The 23,856-nt window shown below is 40.2% G+C and overlaps 1 protein-coding gene across 1 annotated transcript in view; it reads right to left on the reverse strand.

Moving 5' to 3' along the window:
• Positions 1–1,787: 1,787 nt before the first annotated feature.
• Positions 1,788–23,856, reverse strand: part of IGSF22 (immunoglobulin superfamily member 22) — a 41,104-nt gene continuing 19,035 nt past the window's right edge. Inside the window, exons 13-22 of the mRNA XM_025173185.2 lie at positions 22,101–22,397; positions 20,827–21,129; positions 18,839–19,012; positions 16,385–16,513; positions 14,784–15,080; positions 12,940–13,028; positions 6,821–7,013; positions 5,697–5,996; positions 4,247–4,573; positions 1,788–2,234 (exon numbers count right to left, since the gene is read on the reverse strand). Coding sequence (XP_025028953.1) covers positions 2,167–2,234; positions 4,247–4,573; positions 5,697–5,996; positions 6,821–7,013; positions 12,940–13,028; positions 14,784–15,080; positions 16,385–16,513; positions 18,839–19,012; positions 20,827–21,129; positions 22,101–22,397 — 2,177 coding nt within the window. The 3' untranslated portion in view covers positions 1,788–2,166. The remainder of the gene's footprint in view (positions 2,235–4,246; positions 4,574–5,696; positions 5,997–6,820; positions 7,014–12,939; positions 13,029–14,783; positions 15,081–16,384; positions 16,514–18,838; positions 19,013–20,826; positions 21,130–22,100; positions 22,398–23,856) is intronic.

Here is a 23,856-nt window from a genome sequence, read left to right on the forward strand (position 1 = left end):
CTGTGAATATGTAAGAAACAGTTCCAGGAGAGCAGGGTTTTAAATGCCTAGATAATTCTGAATTCATATTAGGTATGGTGGTCTTATTTAATACAAAGCACATTTCTGTACAGTATTTTTAAGTGAGGAATTAATTGGCATCAGTCATTGTTGAAGGTACCCTGAGCCATTGTAACCATGGTTCAGGAAGTGTGGGAAGACCACTTCCCATTCTGCACCATCAGGCATAGATTATACAGTAGATGCCCTCCAAGACAATGGGTACCAGCCTTCAGGTACACATAACAGCAGCAGTGCAACAGATCAGTTCCTCAGGAGCTTGTGTCTTTCTTGTTTTTACAGAAATCTATGTATGTAGTATGGGTAAATTTGCTTTGACTCTCCAGCTTATATACTGCCATGCAAACACTATAATATAAATCAAATTTCCTTCTGTAGTTTAATGCATGATGAAGTGAATGGGACTTGGGAGTTGTAAACTGAGTCCTGGGTTTTCTGTTATACCAATATTAAACACTGGTAAATCAGTTCATAGGTTGGCGAGAGCTTTGTAACTGCAGTTGTAGTTGCTTGAAAGTCATGGTCACAGCATTTTTTTTTAAAAAAAAATGCTTAAAATGTAATTGAACTCAAAGTGCCCTTTCTCTGCAAAGTTAGTGATACCAAGGAGTGCTGACCCTTATAGTTCTAACTCAACTAGACTGCAAGAAATGGCATGTCCACATTCCTTGCTATCTGCAGACATTCTGCTCATAAACATTCTGCAAAGCTGGTTACTTGTGCCCCTTTGGAAATCTATGCTGTGGCATTGTATGAAGACAAATACAAACCACTTGGTTAATTGACTCCTACTGAGATTATACATTGTTGAGTATAATGTCTCCCTACTGTCCTGGAACACTGCTGGTTGGAATGTAAAGGAATCTGATTCTACAAACTGGATGTGTTTAGGAATTCGATCTAATAGTATTCCTGGAGACCTGGGCTCTAGGAGAAATCAAATTAAATGGCTTTATGAGTTGCTCACTTAAATGTTACTGAATTTACCTTTTCTGTGATTCAAATTTTATATGAAACAAGGAAAGTTGGGAATGGATTCTTTCATCTTTCATTTAACTTTCTTCTGTATCTTCATCAGAGGCTCTGAGGACCTCTCTCTTCTGAAACACCTACCATGGACAGTTCCTTTTCTGTGATGGAGAGACTTGTGAGTGGATGTCTGCCCATCTAGGTCTACTTCTGAATGAGAGGCTTTTAAACCTTGGAAAAACTGTAATATGATACTAGGGGCATTTACTCATGATAATAAGTTTCCACTAATTGAATTTTTCTGCAGTTCTGAAGTTGAAATGATTTATTTTTATGTGGGCTCTCTGGTTGGCTGCTGCCACATTTTTATATTGACTGTTGTAGTATTTTATGATGACAGTAAAAGATTTATTATAGGCCATTTTTAAGGTATTGGATTAATATACTAGATAGACATTATGTCACACAAATAAATATAGCACTTTTCTGCAATAAGAAAAAGCGTATTTTTAAAATGTGAAAGGCCCATAACAAAAAGCATGTTGGTGGTTGATACTTTGAGGATAATTCCAAAAGGCACTTCAAATATAAATGTCCTATATCAACTGGATAAGCCCTTAGGTATTTATTGCTGTGTGTGCTTGAGGAATGTTACATTAAAATTCTCATTTAGATGCAATTGAAATGGTCACTCTTTTAATTCATTACAGTAGCAAAATTTAGTTAGCAAAGTGATAGATTTTGTGTGTCGGGGGGTACAGTAGTGCTATATAATAAATACTATTAGAATAAACATGACCGCATGCAAGCTTTCAGGAAGTGAATGGCAGGTTGCAGGATTTAGGTAAATGAGAAAAGAAATAGACAGGGTGAATAAGACACAAAAAGTATATTTGGCTCTTTAAATTTTCCAACTAAATAAATACTAAGCATTAGTAATTCTAACTAGTATAATCTACATCTTCTTAGTCTTTTGATGGCAAATCGATTGTCCCTATGACAGCCGAACTACCAGCTTCTCATTTGCATTTCAGGTCTACCAACAATTACACAGTCCCAAAGAGATCAAGCTATGCACAACCAAAAGCTATCTGAATGATGCTGAGCCACATTTGACATTTGTATCTGGTGAGTGGTTCACATGAGGTGTTTTGATTTTTGCAGGCTGCCAATAACTGTGTCCAAAAGGCTTTTATCATCTTTGTCTAAAAGAGAAAGGATATAAACAGATGCTGCATTATTGAATGTCTGTTATTGAACGGCAGGAAAATTCTGTTTACAGTCAAATTTTCAAGGCATTTGTCCCTTATTCTTAAGGTCAGTGCTTGATTATGGGATAAGGGTAGAGAAAAATAAGATTTTGGCTTGCTAGAATTTTAGACAAATTTATGTGTTCCATAACTTTCTAAAAACAGAGTAAAAGGACCATCCACAAAAAGATAAGGGAGACTGGAACCTTTCTGGATCCCCTCTATTTCAAGTACTAGTTATGTATAGAAACCACAAATCTATCACATCAGGCCTTTCTTGCTGTAGCAGTGGAAGATGTGGCATCTGATGGAATCTTTGCTTTTGTGTAGTAAGGTATAGAAATGATAATTAAGTCTTGAAACTGTGATAATCTGAATGAGCAACCAATGTTATGAGAAACCTTTCACTGTTTTTCTTTGTCATCAATGTTAAGAAAATAACTTCATGATGTTTATTCTTTATCTGCCGCCGCCGCCTCCTTCTCCTCCTCCTCTGTCTCTGTCTCTGTTTTTTTGCTATGAGTTGGATTTTTTGGGTAGGAGATGACAATAAGCCTTTTCTAGTGGTATCTGATTGGTGGCCAAATTGGGACCAGTGCTGTATTTGTGAAAAAACCATAAACAGTTGGCTGAATGCTGAGTCTGAGGCTCATAGTATGCAGGGATATTTTTGAAATGAATGTTGTATTCAAAATAGAAACTTTGCCATCTTAGTAAATGGTTGGATAATAATGGAAGAGTCAGCATGTTGATCTTCAATCTGTTATTCAAAGGTGACTCACCATTTGGTTATGTATTTTAGTCTTAATTCAGTAGTTCTGTATACACACTTACTTGGGAGTGAGAACTATTGAAGTCAATGGGCTTACTTTTGAGTAGACACATTTAGATTACACTATTAACTAAGTAGTTGTCAACAGGATTTAGAGCTCCAGCACAGTAAATTGTGTGAGGTAGGCTATTTTAATGTCTTGTCTGAAAACAGATTCTTCTTTATTTCTGATATGTAATGGAGGGAAACCATTAAACTGGGGCCCTCTGTTCCCTCTCTTCCTCTGGATTTTTGAACAGATGTCAGGAGCAGACTAAGAGCTGAAGTTGATGCATTTCCTCATTGAATTGGAGCTCTAGATAGGCATTGGCCGAAGCAGTCACTACATGCCACAATGAAACTGAATGAACGAGGGGCTCCTTTCATGGACACCAGTTGGTGTCCATCTCCATCCCTTATCATGACCTCTTCTGTAAATGAGTGCACAAACGCTCAAGTAGACATGTCAACTTTGACACCTCTCCCCTGACATTAGGCAATTCAAATCAAGGCCCTTGGCACCATTTGAAGGAAAGCTCCTTTGATGCCATTCCTTAAATCATGATATAAAAATGTCACAATTTCTCTATTAAGTGATCCTTAAGAGGAAAAAAATATTTAAGCTCTTTCCTTGGGCTAGTACAGAAAGTATCAGCTTGTACAGAATTAGTTCTCTGAGTAGAAATGTATGTCTTAGCTGACTTTAGTTAACTTGGGATTTTTTTTTTTTTTTTTGGTGCCTTCAAGTCGCTCTTCAAGTTACTAGGCAACTGCTTGCACTAGTCCATGCAATTTTCTTGGCAAGGTTTTTCAGAAGTGGCTTGCCATTGCCTCCTTCCTAAGGCTGAGAGAGAGTGACTGGCCCAAGGTCACCCAGCTGGCTTCATGCCTAAGACAGGACTAGAACTCACAGTCTCCTGGTTTCTAGCCCTACGCCTTAACCCAGTGTTGTCCAAACTTGGCCACTTTAAGATGAGTGGACTTCAACTCCCAGAATTCCCCAGCCAGCATTCTGGGAGTTGAAGTCCACTCATCTTAAAGTGGCCAAGTTTGGACAACACTGCCTTAACCACTACACCAAACTGGGTTTCCTTTGTTTACTCTACGAGGTTCAAAATATTCAGATGATCTGTGCCAAAGAGGAGATTCAACTTACCATATACTGTCAAGGTACAACTGCATTTTTGTTTCCCAAGCTCGTTCTCAATTAATACAGAGTACTCGCCACTATCCTTGGCAGTACACGTGGGGATCATCAGCGTGCAGACACCGCTAGTTGAGTTGTACCAGAATTTGGAATGGGCTGTGATATTGACTTCGCCCTTGTACAATGTAACCAGTGGGCGGGGGTTTCCCAAGAAAGCACAGCTCATGGTACAGTCATGGCCTCGGCACACTAGGTGGTTCTTCAGAGGAGTTATGAAATGAGGAGCATGGCGCCAGTCCTGCTCACGGTACTCCTTCATCTTGGCATGGAAGAGTTCTATTAACGAAACAGTGAGATTGATTATGGGCCCCAACAGAGAGTTAGTTTCATCAGCCATATCCACATTTGTGTATGTCTCAGTTATAGAGTGCCAAACACTGCTAAAACCAGTCCTCGTTTCCTGAAAGGTTTTTTTTTTTCCTTCTGAAACAGGCTCCTTTCTTTCTACTTTATTTTCAGGTTGCTTTAGAATTACCTGGTTTGTGAGATTTGTATCCCATCTTTCCTCCAGGAGTTCAACATGACATAGACAAGTTTTTTATTTAAACAAATGATGATGATTATATCCCATCTTATGTATGTATGTATACACACACACACTCACACACACATTTGATCAACTCAAGGCAGCAAACATACCTAATCCTCCTGCCACCCATTTTCCCCATAACAACCACCCTGTGAAGTGGGTTGGGCTGAGAGAGAGTGACTGGCTCAAAGTCACCCAGCCGGCTTCCATGCCTAAGGCAGGCACAGAACTCACTGTCTCCTGGTTTCTAGGGCAGCACCTTCACCACTACACCAAACTGACTCTCTTGTATAGCCATCCATCTCACCAAGGACTAGACAGTGTCTCCCACTTCCCATTAAAAAAAAACAAAAAACTTTGTTGTTTTTTTAAAAAATAACATTGCAGTTTCTCTCATGCTTTCTAATCTAAAAACCTCCTTCCAGTTGGTTATGGTTTTCCCTTCAGATTTAGCTGAAGTGTGAAAACCCAGGGAGGCTGCAGACTGCCCAGTGAAAGACTGGCCATTCATACACGTCCCTCAACTCCTTTGTATGGATGTATAAGAAATGTATATCCCACTGGTGAAAATTTGGCTGAAATATCCTTCTTTGAAAAAATTCCCAACGCATTCTCTTTTCATTTTACACACCCAACTGGAGAGTACCTTTGGGGAAATGATTATTCCATCATAATACATTTATCTGTTACAAGCTGAACAAAATATTACTTCAAACCAGCAGTGTACATCCATAATACTTCTACTGTCAGCTCTCCAACAGGTCCCTCCATTTCCAGTTGCAGGAAAGCCATGGCAAAAATCCAAAATGCATAAGCCCGTCACAAAAACTCTTTTGCTCTAAGTATGGCTACGTAGATGTACGTGCTTACCTATATCTTTGTTGATATGCCAGGAATCTTTGGAATCCAAAGGATCACTGTCACCAATATCATTGCGGGCAATGACCCGGAAATAATATTTCCTGCCAGGAAGCAGACCTGTAACAGTGTACTTGTTACTGTACACTTTTTCTGCTGCCGTGAACCAAGTGGCAGTGCTGGTGTCACGTTTTAAAATGACATAATGGGCATCAGCATCCTCCTGCACATCTGGAGAATGATCCCACTTCAGTGTTACAGTGTTTGGCACTTCTTCATAGAGGTTTAGATTAGTAGGTGGCTTTGGGAAGTCTAAAATAGAAATACAAAAGATGATCCAGAGCTTCTTTTCTCTTTCTAGTCATCCATCAGTTAGTCCCTTATTTTGGCAATAGTTTTAAGACAATCCTGGCTTTTTCAATATATCTTTGATGACCTGGCTTTGAGATATTAAGTCATACAGAGTGGCAAATTATCCAAAACAGGCACTGTAACATATACTGCTCTTCCTCGATTTGGGGATGTTGGGGGTGTTTTGTACTGTTGCTCCATGGCTCATGAGCAGAAATGTAGACCTCAGTATTTGCTACTCAGTATCATAAAAATCACAAGAGTACAAAGCAGTAGCTAGAGCTGAAAAATACTGATTAAAAAAGATTAAAAACAAAATAATCAATAGATTTTGGATTATTGCTTAATCATTAGTATCTAGCCATTATTTCTTGGAGACCGTGTAGATTTTCTTAAACTTCTGTAGTCTAGTCTAAAAATAAAATATTCCCTGCTCTCGCCCCAAATTGTGATTCTTGAAAAAGAAATCAATCAAGAGTGGATATTTTTACTTAGAAGGACTTTTGAGCTTGGATCTAATACTCAAATTCCTGGGTTGAGTTGTTCTCAGAGGCAGCCTGGACCTTAACCTTTAGTGCACACTGATTTGCAATATTATGATTTTGCCTTGGCTCCTATTAATGGATTTCATAGGTTTTTTGCCGGGGGGGGGAAGAATTCCTGAGTGAGAAATTCTGTTCCCATCTCCCCCAACATGGACAGTGCATCCTCACTGCCTCCTTTGGCTAAATCAGTAGATGGGGCAGGATACACCTTCCCAATTATCCCCCCTTCTGATCCTTTACCTGTCACTCGGACATGGATGTCGTAGTGGATCTCCCCATAGTCATTACTCAGCACGATCCGATAGAGTCCAGAATCAAAGCGTTTAGTGCTATGGATGAGGAACTGAGAGTGATGCTTGCCTTTTGTAATGCTTTCTCTTCCCTTTGTGGGAACCCCATCTTTTTGCCACACAACATTTGGAGGAGGAGAGCCCTGTTGGAAACAAAGCCGGTTCAAAGGAAGCAGGAGAGGAACCTTTTCCTGCCAGTTTTTTGCCCAGTTTTTTAATCAAACATTTTTCTCTATGATGTAGCAGATTTGGAATTCTGCTCACTATAAGGAGTGAGAGAGAGCACAGGAAAAGCATGAGAACAAGATGGGCAAGAGATACTTTGGATCTTGCTGTTCCCATTTTGTGAGCAATTTTAATAAAAATGCATCCTACAGGATGCTGAAACTTTTACACATGGAAGCATCCCCTCAGGATGGGAAACCTTTGTGCAGGGAGGCTGAATGATCAGGGCAGATGCAGACAAAGCCATCAAATGAGTGGGCTACTACTACTTCCTCCTCCTCCTCTTCCTCTGTTGTCTGATTTTCTCTCTCTTTCTAACACTCCCTTTCCCCACCTTTCCTCATCCAACAGATTGCCATGAGAAAAGCAAATTAGTCTTGTCAGAGGTTGGTACTGCTTGCTTGGAAATAATTTTACAAAGAAATTAAAAACCACCAGTTGTTCAGTCCTGTTTTTAAGGAACTCTCTCACCCCTAACCACCAAGTAGGCTCTCTGAGGCTGTTGTGATTAAAAGGCCACTGGGAGCAATTGCTACATTCTTCCCTCGGGTGAATTATTCAGTGAACACAAGCAGCAGCAGCAGCAGCAGCAGCAGCAGCAGCAGCTGAGTAACTGTTACTCCTTGGTCATAAAAATCATTCAGGCTAAAATTGGAAAATAGTAAGGAATCCCCATTGTAGAGAGCTTGGCCTGACCCCTGCAATAAAGCCTTCTGGTGTAGATTTGAGTAGCAATTACAGGGTTCATAAAACCCTAATTAGTCCAAAATCTCAACTGGCATTAGTCTCCATTACTGTGATTAGGAGTAGGGGAGGCAACAGCTTGAATATGTATAGTTTCCCATTAAAATAGTTGCACACATTCAAGCCTCTTCTTCATAAGCCTCTCTTTCTGCTCTGAATAGGTTTCATAGATGACTTGTCAACCCCACAAACTATACGCTAGATCAGTTGTGTCTGAGATTTTTATTTTTAACTAGTAGCTACAGTGACATGCTGCTTAAAAGGATAAACGTATTTTATAAACCTCTACTGTGCTGCAATCAAAGTGACTTTGGGGGGATTATAGTATATGTAAAACAAGAATGAAAACTTCCCCAGTCAAATTAAAACCAATTGCAGTAACAGTTACAATAGCCACACAAAACTGCAGCACAAAAACCTAAGAAACAGAATATAAAGGCTAAAGGAAAAAAATGAAAACAATGAAAAACAAGATGTCATTGTGCCTAAACCTAAGAAAAGACTTGTAATGTAATCCAGTTTTTAACATTTTCTGAAAAGCCAGCAAGGAAGTGGCCAGCCTGTTCGCCTTTGGGAAGCTATTCCAAAGCCCTGGCCCTGCCAAGAAAAACACATTTCTCTCATTTCAGCTCCCTAAACCTGTTGAAAATGTGGGATTATAAGTAGTTCTCCCTAGGTCTTTGAATAGGTTGGGCCAACACTATTGGGTGTTGAAGCAGATGGTCCCATCTGCTGAATAGGTTGAAGCAGATGGTCCCATCCAACCTACCTGGGAAGCTTCAGGTCAAGAAAGATTGAGCCCAGTAATTACATGCCCTCTTCTTACATGCTGTAATCATGGTTTCCTCTCTTGCTATTTTTCAGATTTAATCACAATTGCATGTAAGATGTAGCTGGCCCTTGCACTTTAAGCTCAAGTATTGATAAGCAAATAGGTAATCCAAAAGCTGCTGATCTATTATAAACAACATTATCATAGGAATCGTTGGCTATGATAGTTACTACCAAACTCCTGATTTTTTGGTACCGTAGACTAACACAGCTCTCCTCCTACATTCCCTTATGGCATAAAATAAATAAATAAATACAATATTATATATACTTTTTGTGTGTGTATATGTCTTTAAGTCAGTTTTTGACTCCTGACAATGACCTGGACTAGTCCCTGCAATTTTCTTGGCAAGGTTTTGAAAGTGGTTTGCCATTGCCTCCTGCTTCCAAGGTCACCCAGCTGGCTTCATGCCTCAGGCGGGGCTAGAACTCATGGTCTCCCAGTTTCTAGCCTGATACCTTAACCACTACACCAACCTGGCTTTCTCTAAATATACTATTTATATAAAATTATTATAAAATTTATTTTATACATTTATAAATGATAACTACTGAACAGAATCTGTCTGTCTGTCTGTCTGTCTGTCTGTCTATCTATCTAATTTGTATGCCACCCATCTCCCCCCAACAGGTGACTTTAGCTTAGTTTTGCCTACTTGGTATAATAAAAACCTAGCTTTAGCTAAAAAAAAGACTTATATTCGATAGCTGATAGCTGCCTGTTTAGGATCTGTTGGCTGGAAAAATATATGGTCAGTAGTTAGGTTCAGGGTTGCATTGTTTTGGAAAAGGTAATAGAACTCTGGAGTCCCTGCTGTCACTTTCCAAACTGAAAAGTCTGACATTTGATCTGGATGTTTGGAAAGAAATGTTCTAAAGTTTTCTATTTTTTCTCCTTGGTTTACCACACTTCTGTATAAGCATGATCTGAAGCCAAAAGTTTATACCTGGAGTTCAAGCATCTTTAGAAAGGACATGCCCAGGTGGGTGCTGATATAGCACACGGTGTAGCAACTGGTTCTGCCAGCTCCATTGCTGCTGCTCCTGCTGCGCTGCGCAGTGAGACGCCAAACAGCTGATTGGTTCACGGAGCTCAGCTTTGTTCTCAACCCGCTCACAAAATTCCATAAAATTTAACAGTTGACTCTCACGAGTCAGTGCAAGCTCCAGCACACCACCGGATGTACCTGGAAACAGCACTTTCTTAGTTGCACTTAAGTGTGACCTTATTCATTTCTTTATTTTTGAGCCAATACATTAGGGGAAAGGGTTTACAAAACCAAAAATGCACTAGGCAAAATTCCAAACAAAAATGTAGGAGTATTTTGAGGAACATTCATCAGTATGTATCATCTCTCTCTCCCTCTCCCGCTCCCGCTCCTATGAAATGACCTTAGCAGAATCACAAGATTGAGAAATGGGGGGAGAAATGGGGGGCACCACTTGATACATTTCTAAAAATGAGACATGGACATTGACATATTTAATTTCTGCTGGTCGCCCACTTGGATCCTTCATGGCAAATGCGGTCAGGGAGCCATTGCTTTCTACTTCACCCAGAACAGAGAAGGGTCAGTGACTCTTTTGCAAAATGTATACAATTCCGATGTAGCGATATTCCAGTGTAAGAATATCAAGTCTTCAGCATAAAGGGTATTTGGATAGTGCTTTTTAAAAAGACAATGTCATTTCAAGAAACTTCAGATCATCCAGTGGTCCTGCTGGCAGGGAATTATAGTTCAACACATCTGGAAAGGGTTTGGAGAAAGCTGCTTTAGATGGGATTAATTATCTCATACTAAACTGAGACGGAAGAGCTACATAACGCAATAAATATGGCAGTAATTTACAATCATCATCCTGCATTCATTCCTACTGATGAAATCTAAACCAAATAATCCACTTTAATTTTTTTGAGTGCATGTGTGTGCCACAAGTCAGTGTTGACTCCTGGCAACTGCCTGGATTAGTCCCTTCGGTTTTCTTGGCAAGGTTTTTCGGAAGTGGTTTGCCCTTGCCTCCTTCCCAGGGCTGAGAGGGAGTGACTGGCCCAAGATCACCCAGCGGGCTTCGTGCCTAAGGCAGGACTAGGACTTCCAGTCTCCCAGTTTCTAGCCTGGCGCCTTACTTAACCACTACACCACTTTAAAATTAAGCAACCAAATGAAATGGAACAGGATAGCATATCCCTGGCAGAAAGGAACTTAGATCACCAGGCAAAATGTGCAGTGTTTCATCAGGCTACTGTCATTTTAATCTGGCTGCTGAATTTAATTAGAATAGATATTAGGAATCTATTATCTGAGTCAAGTTTTGCTGCACTTGTGTTTTGGTGTTGGGGTTTAGCTTTATGTGGCACTCTCCTTTTTTTCTTCTTCTTCTGGAATTTGATGAGATTTTATGGTTTGATAAACAATCTTGAGTGCCGTTTACAATAAAGCACAATACTATTTGTACTTTATTGTACTGTATAGTACAAATGTAAACAAACTATAGATTCTTGCCGCAAGGATCTTACAAAATGAATGCAAACAATAAAAAGGTGAGCTGGCATGAGATTAGAGTAATAGGTGGTAGCTATTTAGCTCACTGAGTAGCCTTGGTTGTTATGGGGTGAGGAAGAGAGATTTTTTGCAGATTCAGTATGGTTTTGTATAGGAAATAGTAAAATATATATTAATTAACAGCAGCTTGACTATATGGGCTGCATTGATTTTCTTTGAAGAGATGTGCGATAAACACTTAATTGAACCAAAAACAGCTATATATTCTTTGGTTTACTTTTAGGTATAGAGTAAGATTCCTATGTACTGTCGAAGGCTTTCACGGCCGGCACACAATGGCTGGTGTGGGTCTTCCGGGCTGTGTGGCCGTGTTCTGGAAGTTTTGTTTCCTAACGTTTCGCCAGCACCTGTGACCGGCATCTTCAGAGGGCAGGAGCTCAGACAGGAGCAGTTCTCTCTGTGCCCAGGATGATGTGACCCTAGTGGGTATTTATAGAGATGAGCGGGGGTGCCTGCGGGGTGGTGGTTGTGGGTTAATGAGTGGCTGCTTGTTTTTGTGATTAGCGTATGTGTGTATCTTCCTGGGGGTTAGGCAGGGTTTTTTCTGTTGAGTTGTTAACGAGTGGCTGCTGAGGGTGATTAGCATGTTCATTGTGTGAATTGTTCACGCGTCCTGGTGGTTGAGCTGAGTTCGTTGACCTTTTGCAGGCTGTATTTTTCAGGATTGGTAGCCAGGTTTTGTTGATTTTTAGACTTTCCTCTTTTTTATTGAAACTGCTGGTGTTTATGAATCTCAATGGCTTCCCGGTATAGCGGCTGTTGGTGTTGGTGGATCACAACATCCTGGGCACAGAGAGAACTGCTCCTGTCTGTGCTCCTGCCCTCTGAAGATGCCGGTCACGGATGCTGGCGAAACGTTAGGAAACAAAACTTCCAGAACACAGCCACACAGCCTGGAAGACCCACACCAGCCATAAGATTCCTATATTTGACAATGGTTCTTGAGAATCTCAGGCCAAATATCTTCAAATATCTCTTCCCATCATTTTCTACTACAGGTAGTCCTTATTTAGTGACTACAGTTGGGACCAGCAAGTTGTTCATTAAGTGAAGTGGTCACTAAGTGAAACTATGACTGTGCTTACGATCTAACTTCAGCTTTTCTTTGCTTTACAGACCTGTGAAGATTGTAAATGCAGGTATTGGTCACAAAGTAACATTGGTTACTTTTTCATTATCATCGTAACTGCAAACAGTTGCTAAATGAGGCAGTCACTAAACAAGGACTACTTGTATGTCCTTCTAACCAGAGAGGCCAGAAATTGAATCCTGGTTCTTTTGTGTGCAAAATACTTGCTATACCAGCATTCTGGATCCTTTTGCTCAAAATCTCACTCGTCTCAATTGAACTAGCAGATAGAACATATTCAAGAATTCACATGCACATCATAGAGTTTGTGGGCATCATCAGGGCTCTCATTTAGAAGGCTTATCATCCTCAGCTGAACTCCACTTCAGGCCTTATAGCTTAGGGCAACATTCCTCCATTTTATGCCCTCCAGATATTTGGAGACTGCAAAATATCTCCAGTTGCCCTCAGTGGAGTTCAGGGAATTGCAGCCTCAACAGATCTAGAAGACATCTAGTTGAGAAAATGCTATCTTAGAAAAAAAAATGCTATCATGGAAGAGGGGGATTCCAAAGATATCCCAGGAATGCAACATTTTTAAACATAATATCCCGGATGAGAAAAAAGACAACTTACAGTAAAGGAAGCATGAATGCAGAGGGCAGTCCCAGCACGAACCACCATATGATTCTTCAGTCTGACACTCAAATCAAACTTTGGAGCAGCTACACAACGCACCAGCAAGACAAGTAAGAGAGAAAGAAATGAAAAAAGTGACAACAATCTAGGACATTGGAAATCCTGAATCAGATTATTGACTCATTTAGGGCAGTACTGCCAGTACTTGGCTGGCCATATCTTTCCAGGGTTTGATGTAGGCTCTTTGGTCTTGTGGGTAAAACTTAGGACCTTTTGTATGTACAGCAAATAGTCTACCAGAGAGATATTCATCAAAACGTTGTCTGAATAAATGGAGGGCCTATTTGTACTGCTGTTACCTATGTTACCCTTCCGTTCCAAAGGCAAAATTTGATAGAGGCAAAATAGGCAAGCAGATAGAGATCAAAATGATAGAGGCAAAATAGGCAAAGGCAAAATGGAGAGACAGTTTGTTCTAGTGATGAAGGCTCCAGGCTAGAAAGCAGGAGACGGTGAGTTGTAGTCTCGCCTTAGGCATGAAAGCCGGCTGGGTGACTTTGGGCCAGTCCCTCTCTCTCAGCCCAATTCACCTCACAGGGTTCTTGTTGCGGGGAAAATAGGAGGAGGAAGGAGTATTAGATATGTTCGTCACCTTGAGTTATTTATAAAAACAATAAAGGCGGGATTAAAAAATCTAAAAAAAAATTGTCAAATCAATTCAGGACAAAATATTTGGGCCGTACATCCAAGGGTTATTGCAACTGATCTGCAACGTACCACAAGTAACTAAGGGACAAGCTAAATAAATTTGCAGACACAAAAGTATTTTCCACTAGGTTTTCTGTATGTATTTTTACATATCCATGGTCTAACTTGAATTTGATCAGAGCTTGTTTGACAGGATGGAAATATCCTTCCTATGGGGTCAGTTTTCCAGGTAGAAACATTCCTAGCTGATTTTCCACTTAGAGGAAAAGGAGCAACTTTGAGAGAGAAGACAATGGTGCAGAGGAGAAGGCATATTCCACGGCCAGCACCATTGTTCTAATCAACTCAGAGCCCTGTATCGGTTCATTAAATGTTACAGAAGCCTTCTATATGTCTCCTCCATCATTCTGAATTTGGTTCTAAGTGAGCAGCAGTGTTATCTGCTGAGTCAGGCTTTATTGTCCATCTACTTACCCAGTTACCCACTCTCCCACTTTTATGCCATATGCTAACCCTAGATCTGCTTATATCCTGCAAGATTACTAAACGATGAGTTTTCAAACCACACTCTGGAGCTCAAGCAGAAGAGAGAGCAACAAAATTGTCTGAAAAATTCTGATATTTTAATGAGTCAACCTATTCATAGTTCATATTTTCCAGTCCCCTCTCTTGAAAAGGTGAAAGATGAGAATGATACAAATCAACAGAGAAAATTCCATGTCCATTCAGCCTTGTAACCCGATGTGTAGTTTTGTAAAATTGTGGTAATTTAACCAAATTTGCCTCACAAAAGAGTTTTATTATCTTTTTAAAAACCTTGTTTAAAAATAAGATACAGTTCAAAGACGTTTTGTTGTTGTCAGGAAAATAGGTGGCGTGAGTATTAGGTATGTTCGCCATCTTGGATTTTTATTTACTTATGCATTTATTTATACTTACAAACATACACACACACATTGGGATAAAAATATAATTATAAAAGTTCCCTTAAGGATCTTATTAATAATGAGCAATGCTTCATATTGAAAAAGAACTTTTCCCCTTGAAATATCTGATTGGTTCTTTAGGATTTGGAACATCATTTATTTGGTTGAACCTAACATAAGAAGGAAAGAATTAGCTAGAACTTTTACCTGGAGGGGGCATGGCCAGAACACCTTCCTTCAGCTCAATTGGTTCTCCCACTCCAGCTTCATTCACAGCTCGGATGCGGAAGAAATACTTCTGCCTCTCCTGCAGTCCTCCCACTGTGTAACTGTTGCCAGAAATTGGGATCTTGGTGCACTTGGACCATTCCTTGGTGTCCTCAGGTCGCATCTCCAGTATGTATCCTGAAGGTGGATCACCCTCATCAGGCTGCTGCCATGCCAAAGAAATGCTGGAGTTGGAAGAATCAGCCACGTGCAATCCCTTCACCAGCCCAGGAGGCTCTGGTTCAGTAGCAAACATCAGTAATTAATGCACAGTTGTAAGTGATTGAAAAAAGCATATTATTTGAACTGATGGAACATTCAAGCCTTTAAATCCAGTGGAGCTTCATGAGAGTCATCCTGTCCAAGACATCTCATGTGGGAACAACTGGTAAATTTGCAGCTACAATTTACTGAGATATGCTAGCCTCTGGGGCAGTTCATATATGTATATTCTTGACTTGATATATTAAACAAAATATATTATCAGACAGAAATTCAGGATCACCCCATAGAAGTAAAGCTCTATGAATCTGAAGACTATGTTATATTTTTTAAAAAGACAGTGGAAAGGTGTCCAAGAATGACTTATAAATCAGCAATGGCCAACTTCCTCATTCTTAGGTGGAAATGTAGAGCAGATGCCAATTTTGCCATACCAACAGACCTTCTTTCAAGCAGTCAGGTTCCATAGGAAAGTTTGCACATTTTAGCAGGTGGCAGGATCTCCCAGCTCCTGGAATTTTCCAAAATGGAAAAGCTGCCCATAGATGCTAGTACCTGCAGGCTCCCCTGAGCAGGGACTTTTGGAAAACCAGCATGAAACACAGTGTCCTTGGAAATCACCATTAGGACTTTAATCCACCCTTCTTAGTTTAATTTATTAAGCTATATGGTCATAGACCAAATACCATACACCTCTTGTGTCATGTCCCAATCTTCACTTCCTATGGCCCACCAGGTTTTGCTGAACTACAATACCCCACAGCCCCAGCCAGTAGAGATGAATGACAGCTATTTTAACAATAGCTGGACAACTCAGTCTTCTCTCTGCCTTAAACCAGGACAGAAGCTATCATTAGGGGACAAAATGATCTTGGCACCATTAGTCAGAATTTGGTAGATCTGTCAGAGGTCAGGTAAAATGCTTTAGGCAATATTTAATTCAGGAGTCATTTTGCCACCACTTGGCTTGTACTGTTACAGGATGTTAATACAAGATCATGGACTTACAATATGATAAATGTTGCTATATAATTGTGCCACCTCCACCATTAGGCTAACTCAGTATTATTTGAAAGAGGGTCACCTTGTCACATGCTGAAATGTAAATGATTGTGGCATTACAAAATAGAAAGGAAGCAATCAGCAGCAAGTAACACACACTGCCACAGAGGACATCCAAGCAAGTTCCCTGCTTACCCTATTATGTTCTGCTTATATGATAATGAGCCTCATAATATTCAATTTATTGAATCTACACACACACATACATATACACACACATACTGGACACTAGGAATAAATCAAAAGTAGAAGCATACTGATGGGATCTTTTGCTGCAACTGAGTTGGAAGCACTGCTGGGAAATCCAGGTCCTGCTCGGTTCACTGCTATGACACGGAACTCATATTCTGTATCTTCCAGTAAACCATCCACTTTGCACTTAGTGTCTGGCAATAAAAACAGCATATTTTAAAGAACTCAGCTTTCAGAATTAACAAGACAGAATGGTTTCTGAATCAAAAAAATATTCAAATAAACATCACACTTAAAAACAGTCACAACAGACAAAGTAGTACCTATATATGAAATATATGTTGATTATATGCCATCAAGTTCGTATCGACTCTTAGTGACCACAAAGATAGATCCTCTCCAGGATGATCCCTCCCCAATCTGGCTCCAAGTCTTCCACCACTGCACCCATTTCTGCTGTAACTGAATCTATCCACCTTGCTGCTGGTCATCATCTTCTCCTTCTTTCCACCTTTCCCAGCATTATAAATTTCTCAAGAGAGCTAGGTCTTTGCATAATGTGTCCAAAATATGGTAATTTGAGACTGATCATTTGTGCCTCGATTGAGAATTATTCCATAATGCATTTGCTTATTTTCCTGGCTATCCATGGTATTCTCAGAGTCTTCTTCATCACAAAGTTCAAAAGCATCAATACTCTTTCTGTTGGGCTACTTCAAAACCCAGCTTTCACTTTCATAGATTGTCATAGGGAAAACAATTGCCTGCACAGTTTTGATCTTTGTAGGTATAGACACATCCTGGCATCTGAATATCTTTTCCAAGGCTTTCATTGCTACTCTACCAAGTACTAATCTGCAGCATATTTTTTGACTGTTTGGTAGTTGATCCTAAAAAGCAGAGCTATCCCCCACTTTAATATCTTCACTGTCAATTTTAAGGCTGGATGCTATTGTCATTAGTGTGGTCTTCTTTATATTTAATCTTAGTCACAGTTTTTTACTGTGATGTTTGATTTTTGTTGCTGGCAGATGGTTTGCCTTTACAGCTATCAGAGTAGTATCATCAGCATAGAGCAGGTTATTGATATTTATTTCTCCATTTTTAAAACCACACTCATCTTCTTCCAATCCATCTTCCCTCAATATACTATATATTCAACATATAGGTGGAATAAATAAGGAGAGAGTGCACAGCCTTGTCTTACTCCTTTGCTGGCCTGGAACTAGTTTGTTTCGCCATGTTCTATTTAGACTTTGGCTAAACGGAGGAGCCCATCATCTGGCACTGTAGTGTCAGTCACTCTATACTGGCTATCCATGTGGTTTTCTTAGGGAAATTCAGGGATGGTTTGCTACCTCCCACACACTATGAAATTATGCCTGTGCCACGGTCACTAAAGTGATCATCCACCTCCAGCATCGTCCTACACTGCTGTTTTCCAATATAGATGCCTGCTTGTATTAGCTGAGCAGCTAGAATGAGCTTCACACTTTGGGAGACTCTGCTGAAAGTATGTAGTCTTGGTATATACTCCCAGTGTTTTTCACCGCTCCCTTTCAGAAATAACTCTTCCTTCGCTATAGCAGGGCTTGAGAGGGTATATATCTCTTTCTGCATCTGTAAGTATATTCAATCATATTTTGGACAGGTCCCTTAAGGACTCCATAATGCTGGGAAAGGTGGAAGGAAAGAGAAGGAGCGGGCAATCAGTAGAAGGTAGACAAAGTCAATTAGAGTGGCAAAGCATGCACTGTTGGAAGACCTGAAGGGCTACATGGGACAGATCATCTGGAGAGGATCGATCTATACGGTTGCTGGGAGCTGACATGAATTTGATGGCCTACCTACCTACCTACCTAACTACTTACCTACCTGCCTACCAACCATCTACCTATATCTCTAAATTTTATCACATTGTGACATTTTGCTGCCACCTGCTGGGCACAAACACACATTTCAAATGTTGATGCACTTCCACGCTACAGTATTACTGTAATTTGGAAGCATATATGGAAGAGATTTAGAAATTCTAACAGCAGTAATCACAGAGCAATTTTGCACCAATGGCCATATTGAAAAAAATAATAAAAGCTAACTCAGTAAAACAACAAAAAAGTTTTCCTTTCCTTTCCTTTCCTTTCCTTTCCTTTCCTTTCCTTTCCTTTCCTTTCCTTTCCTTTCCTTTCCTTTCCTTTCCTTTCCTTTCCTTTCCTTTCCTTTCCTTTCCTTTCCTTTCCTTTCCTTTCCTTTCCTTTCTGGTGCCTTCAAATTAGTTTTTGACTGCTGCTGACTGCCTGGTCTAGACCCTGCAGTTTTCTTGGCAAGATTTCAGAAGTGGTTTGCCCTTGCCTCCTGCTTCCTAGGGCTGAGAGGGAGTGACTGGCCCAAGGTCACCCAGCTGGCTTTGTGCCTAAAGCCAGACCAGAACTCACAGCCTCCCAGTTTCTAGCCTCTAGCCTGATGCCTTAACCACTACACCAAACTGGCTCTCGTGTTATACAATGGAAATTGCTGACCTTGAATTGGTTCCTTGGATATTGGCACCCAAAGGCTGCTGCCTTTCTTCCTTCTTTCCACAATGTAACCTGTAACTGGAGACCCACCATCTGTAGCTGGAGGATTCCAAGTAATGGTAACAGCCTCTTTGGAAACATCCGTAACTTGAGGTTGGGAAGCCTGTCCTGGAGGATCTGAAAAAAAGTTTAAGCGTGATCAAGCAGAGCACAAGTGAAAGAAGATTCTTTAATTCCTAATTGCTTTTCTATATGTTTTTACAGACAGAGGCCTGATAGAGAAGCAACATTCAAATATATTAATATTGAATAACAATTAGAAACCTGTGAAAATGTCTCCCGAGATAGCCCTAATGTCCTAGAAGAACCATAGCAACATGGAATAATAAAATCCTAGATCCAGAAAGGGCCATTGGAGCCACTGACTCCAACCTTCTGCTCTAAATTAAAGCATCTCAGACAGATGGAGGTCTAGCCTCTGCCTGGACACATCCAACGAAGGGGAGCCCACCATATATCTGGGTAATTTTATGTGTGCTGCATGTAAAAAAAAAACAGATGGAGTTTCAGTTGCACTATTTCTGTGCTATTTCCATTTATTTCTGTGCTTCTTCAGGATATTGAAATTGAACATTCACATCTCCTTCATAAAGAGATAGATGAACTATCTATGAGAGAAAACTTGCATAGTACTCCCACTGTAAATAAGTCAGAATTTTATTTCTGACACTAAAAATAGATGAATCATAAGAACAGGATCTGAAAGGAACTAGTATTTGATCCAATATCCCCAAAAGTTCACATAGTAATTTCAGGCTTATAGTAAAACAAAAGTGGTAAATATAAAATTAAGTGAAAAATAATGATTGACTGCAAAGTTGCTGGGGAAAGACAATTGCATATTGAAATTACCAATATAAATATGATTAAGAATTGGCCAATGAATGAACAAAATACCTGTCTAGTGAATAAAGAATTCTGAAAACATTTGAAGATGGTGCTTGGGTTCTATAACTTAGTAAATTCTAGAAATTCATACTGGTCTGTTCCCTATCCTACCTGTCAATTCATAGGAACAGAAGCAGCGTTCTGCCGGATCAGACCCTGGCCCACCTGGTCCAGCAGTCTGTTCTCACAGTGGCCAACCAACTGCACAAGGAAGCCCACTGGTCTCCCAGCAGATGGTCTTCAGAGGCAAGCACGCTACCATCAAGGCTAATAGCCATTGATCCCCATGACTTGAATTCCCAACTTGTTGGCCTGTAAGTTAGTCATCAAAGCAGAGCAAGAGGCACCATAATTACAGTCAAAAATTAACTTGGGAAGGATAATTATAAAATCAGGTAAGATACCGCAAATCATGATGGTTCAATATTCTTAGTCATAGACAAACTTTGTTACAGATCACTGACCCAGACTTCATTAAAAAAAAATCAATATGAAGTATTACATACTTGGTATGTAATACAAAGTAAATGTGACCCAAACAATAGAAAGGCATGATAAAGAGGGCTATAGTCATGCATAGCCTACTTTGCTGTCAACAACACAGGAATTCTACAGGCTACCAATGTAGGCTTTGCAACAGCAAGAGTTATCTTGGGATCTTTATCCGCCAAAAGAAGCTGCACCTAGAATTCTTCTGCCTGACCTGGAAATGGACTAAGAAGAGGTGTCAGTAACTCATTGTGGGTGTTTCGGTAAATATTACAGTACGGTAAGATACGATCCTATGATGCAATGTTCCCATTGTTGCAGGAGCAAGGCTTTCAGCATATGGGAGTTAAATATTCTTTCTCAAGAAATGTGGTGATTAGATCTGGACTATTAAACCCAACTCTATACACTGAGTCCCCTTTGAGAATCCTCACCTGGGCTTAATCACAACAAAATGACACTAAAGAAAAGTCCTGGTGGACATCCATTGCCGTTATTCAGTTCATACAGATGCATTGGCTCAGCAATTCCATCGAACGAATTGAGATGCTTACCAATCGGATTCCCAGCAAAAACTTCTTCTGTTTCTAGTGGTTCACTTGCACCTTCAGAATTTACAGCCAAGATTCGAAATTGGTAGGCTTTCCCTTCTTCCACCTTATCCGTGGCAAATGTGGTGTCCTTGCTTTCAATTTCCCCAATTTTGATCCAGGACCTTTTCCCAACTATTCTCCGCTCAATAATAAAGTGGGTCACTTGCTTGCCTCCGTTGTCTTTGGGGGCTTTCCATTTCATTTTGATGCACTTCCCTGATTTCTCCAAGAATTCCACTTTTCCTTGGGGTGGTTTTGGTTTGTCTGAAGTGCAAGGAGATCGGTGGTCATGCAATGAAATGATCATAATGAGAACAGCTTAGCCAAATATTTTGGGACTCCCGCGGGTGATGAGGCTTACCAAATTTGCCTTAATTTCAACATACAACAGCTCTTCATTTGATCACCATCGCATAGCAACAAGTTCCAAGACCATCAGAGCCTCAAAGAGCTTAATAGCATAAAGCTGGGCACCTGCTCCCCCAGAATCTGCTGCTAATACTTGCTCTGGATCTCATGTGCTCACATTCTCCTTCTAAAATACACCGTGCTTTGGTTTCTGTCCCCTTTTCTATTTATGGTTATTGTCCATCCCTTCCAATTTTCCCCAAATAATTGCATTCAAATGGGTTGTTGTTCAGCAATCGTAATTCTCAGCCACTATAGCCACACAGTCAGCATTACTTCCAAAAAGAAGTGCATAGAATCACCTTTTTCTTTTCTATAGAGCAGTGTTTCTCAACCTTGGTGCTTTAAGCTGTGTGGACTTCAATTCCCAGAACTCCCCAGCCAGCATGGCTGGCTGGGGAGTTCTGGGAGTTGAAGTCCACACAGCTTAAAGCAGCCAAGGATGAGAAACCCTGCTATAGAGAGCATCTGGTCATACTGGCAGTGGTGTCTGCAGGCAAGATAGCAGAAACGGTGTCAGGATCCAAGCCCCCCCGCCCCCCCCATTGTATGTGCTTGTGATATGAATGCTTGTACAAAAGGGGTGGAGCTTCAATCCTGCCACCGCTTTTGCTATCTTGCCTGTTTTGACCCCCATCCTGCAGGCACCTCTGCCCCCTGGATTGGATCGAGGTTTATTTTTAGAACCTCAGATCTATTTAAATGCTTCCAAGGCTGTGATAAGATAGCAAATTAAAACAATATATGAAATTTTTAAGAACAGCACTTTTGATGGTTTACTACATTATGTATGAGTAATGCCACCCAGAGTTTCACCCAGGACTTACCAATGACATTAAGGAATAAATGAGCAACAGCTGATCCACAGTCACTTTTCAGCCTCAGCATAATGGTTCCAGTGTCTTCCCTCACGCATTTTGTTATGGTGAGCAATGCTTGATCATGGGATCTTTCCATGGTGACCCTCTCTTCTTCAGTCACCTCAATACCATCTTTGAACCAGGTGACTTTGGGCAAAGGCTTGGCCTTGAAGGGTACTTTAATGAAAGCCGTCTGTCCTGCCTTCACAGTTACTGGATGCGCAGCAAAAGCTTCCAGCACAGAGGGGTCAATAAATGGGGGGTCTTAAGGGAAGAAACAATGGGAAAATATGTCAGAAAGCCGCTAACGTGTTTATGCAAATGTGTCTGTCTCATTGCTTGGTTTTCACCAGTGACAGTGATAGGTTTTGCAGTAATAGAATGGAGACTCTGCTCTCTCCGTGGGGTTTTTTGTTAACATCTAATTTTTTAAACGTGTGATCATGTTTTTATTTTAATCATAACTTTTTGTCTTTTTGTAATGCCTGTTTTGATTCACTTATTTTATTTTAATTGTTGTACGCCGCCCAGAGTCGCTTTCTGTGAGATAGGTAGCTAAATACATGTGATAAATAAATAAATAAAACTCCTGAGTTAAAATTAAGCTATTTTCAGGAAAAAAAATTAGAATATATACAAAAGTGAGGCCTGAGTGACTTCAGCTGCTTTATGCTTCACATGCAGTATATCAAACAAGTTGTGGAGGTCACTTCACTGATCAACAGACCTTTTAACATGACAAAAGAGCTATGTATTTATTGATGGAGCTATACATTACATTAAGCATAATATGGTTTGCTTGGCTTTGATCTAGTATGTTCTGTAATCTCAGCCACTGTTGTTTTTCTTAGTATGGCTTGTCATCTAGCATGCAAAATCAACCATTCTGATTTATTCAACAAACAATGGTTAAAATGTGGCTTAGTATGTTGCATGACTCTAGATACAATGTTCAAGCAGAACTTGCACAACGATCAACCACTAGGCATGGACCCGGCCTCTCAAACAGAATTGTTGTTTCTGTTTCTCATTTTAAGAGTTTAAAATTATGTGTTTTAACAGTTGAATGGTTTTCTGTATTCCATCTCATAATAACAGCTCTTAGCAAAAACTTGCTGGTCAAGAATGTTTCATAAAAATCTGATACTAAAGGGCTAGAGGTGAGTGGAGCTCCAGCCTAATGGAATCACATATTTAAATATGCATGATTGTATTTTATATTAACATATTTCTTTTTCACTTTGCTTGTGCAAGATTACAGTTCCCCTCAGCATAGTGCATGTATAGGTAGCTACACTTGAGGCCTGATCTATTGTCAGGTTTTTGAATGTTAGCACTCACATTGCTATCTACATTATCACTTGTATGCTTCAGTGAACATATTTTTAGCCCCCGATCCATTTTTTGAGAACAGGTTGATTGGCAGTGGCCTGGGGAGGTAGGGGGTGAAGTGGCAAGTAGGCTGTAGTCTGGCCATCTGAATGGTGGTATAGGCAGAGAGTAAGGCAGTGATTGGCTGTAAATACAGGGAAGCTGTGCTGGATCACTTGATGGACCTCTTTGCAACACCAGTGGTCCATGAACCACAGCTTGAAAAATGTTCTTCAGAATGGACAGCTCCCAGATTAGTATAGTACGGTTAATCCAAAATTCATATGTGCTTCTTCTGATTAGGGATGATTGCTTTTGTAAGCTGCTTCAATTTTTCTTTTTTGAACTGAGG

This window comes from Python bivittatus, unplaced genomic scaffold, assembly GCF_059951505.1.
Source record: "Python bivittatus isolate LINGU-HERP-01145 unplaced genomic scaffold, Pbiv_v1 ctg000480_np1212, whole genome shotgun sequence".
Taxonomy (NCBI): domain Eukaryota; kingdom Metazoa; phylum Chordata; class Lepidosauria; order Squamata; family Pythonidae; genus Python; species Python bivittatus.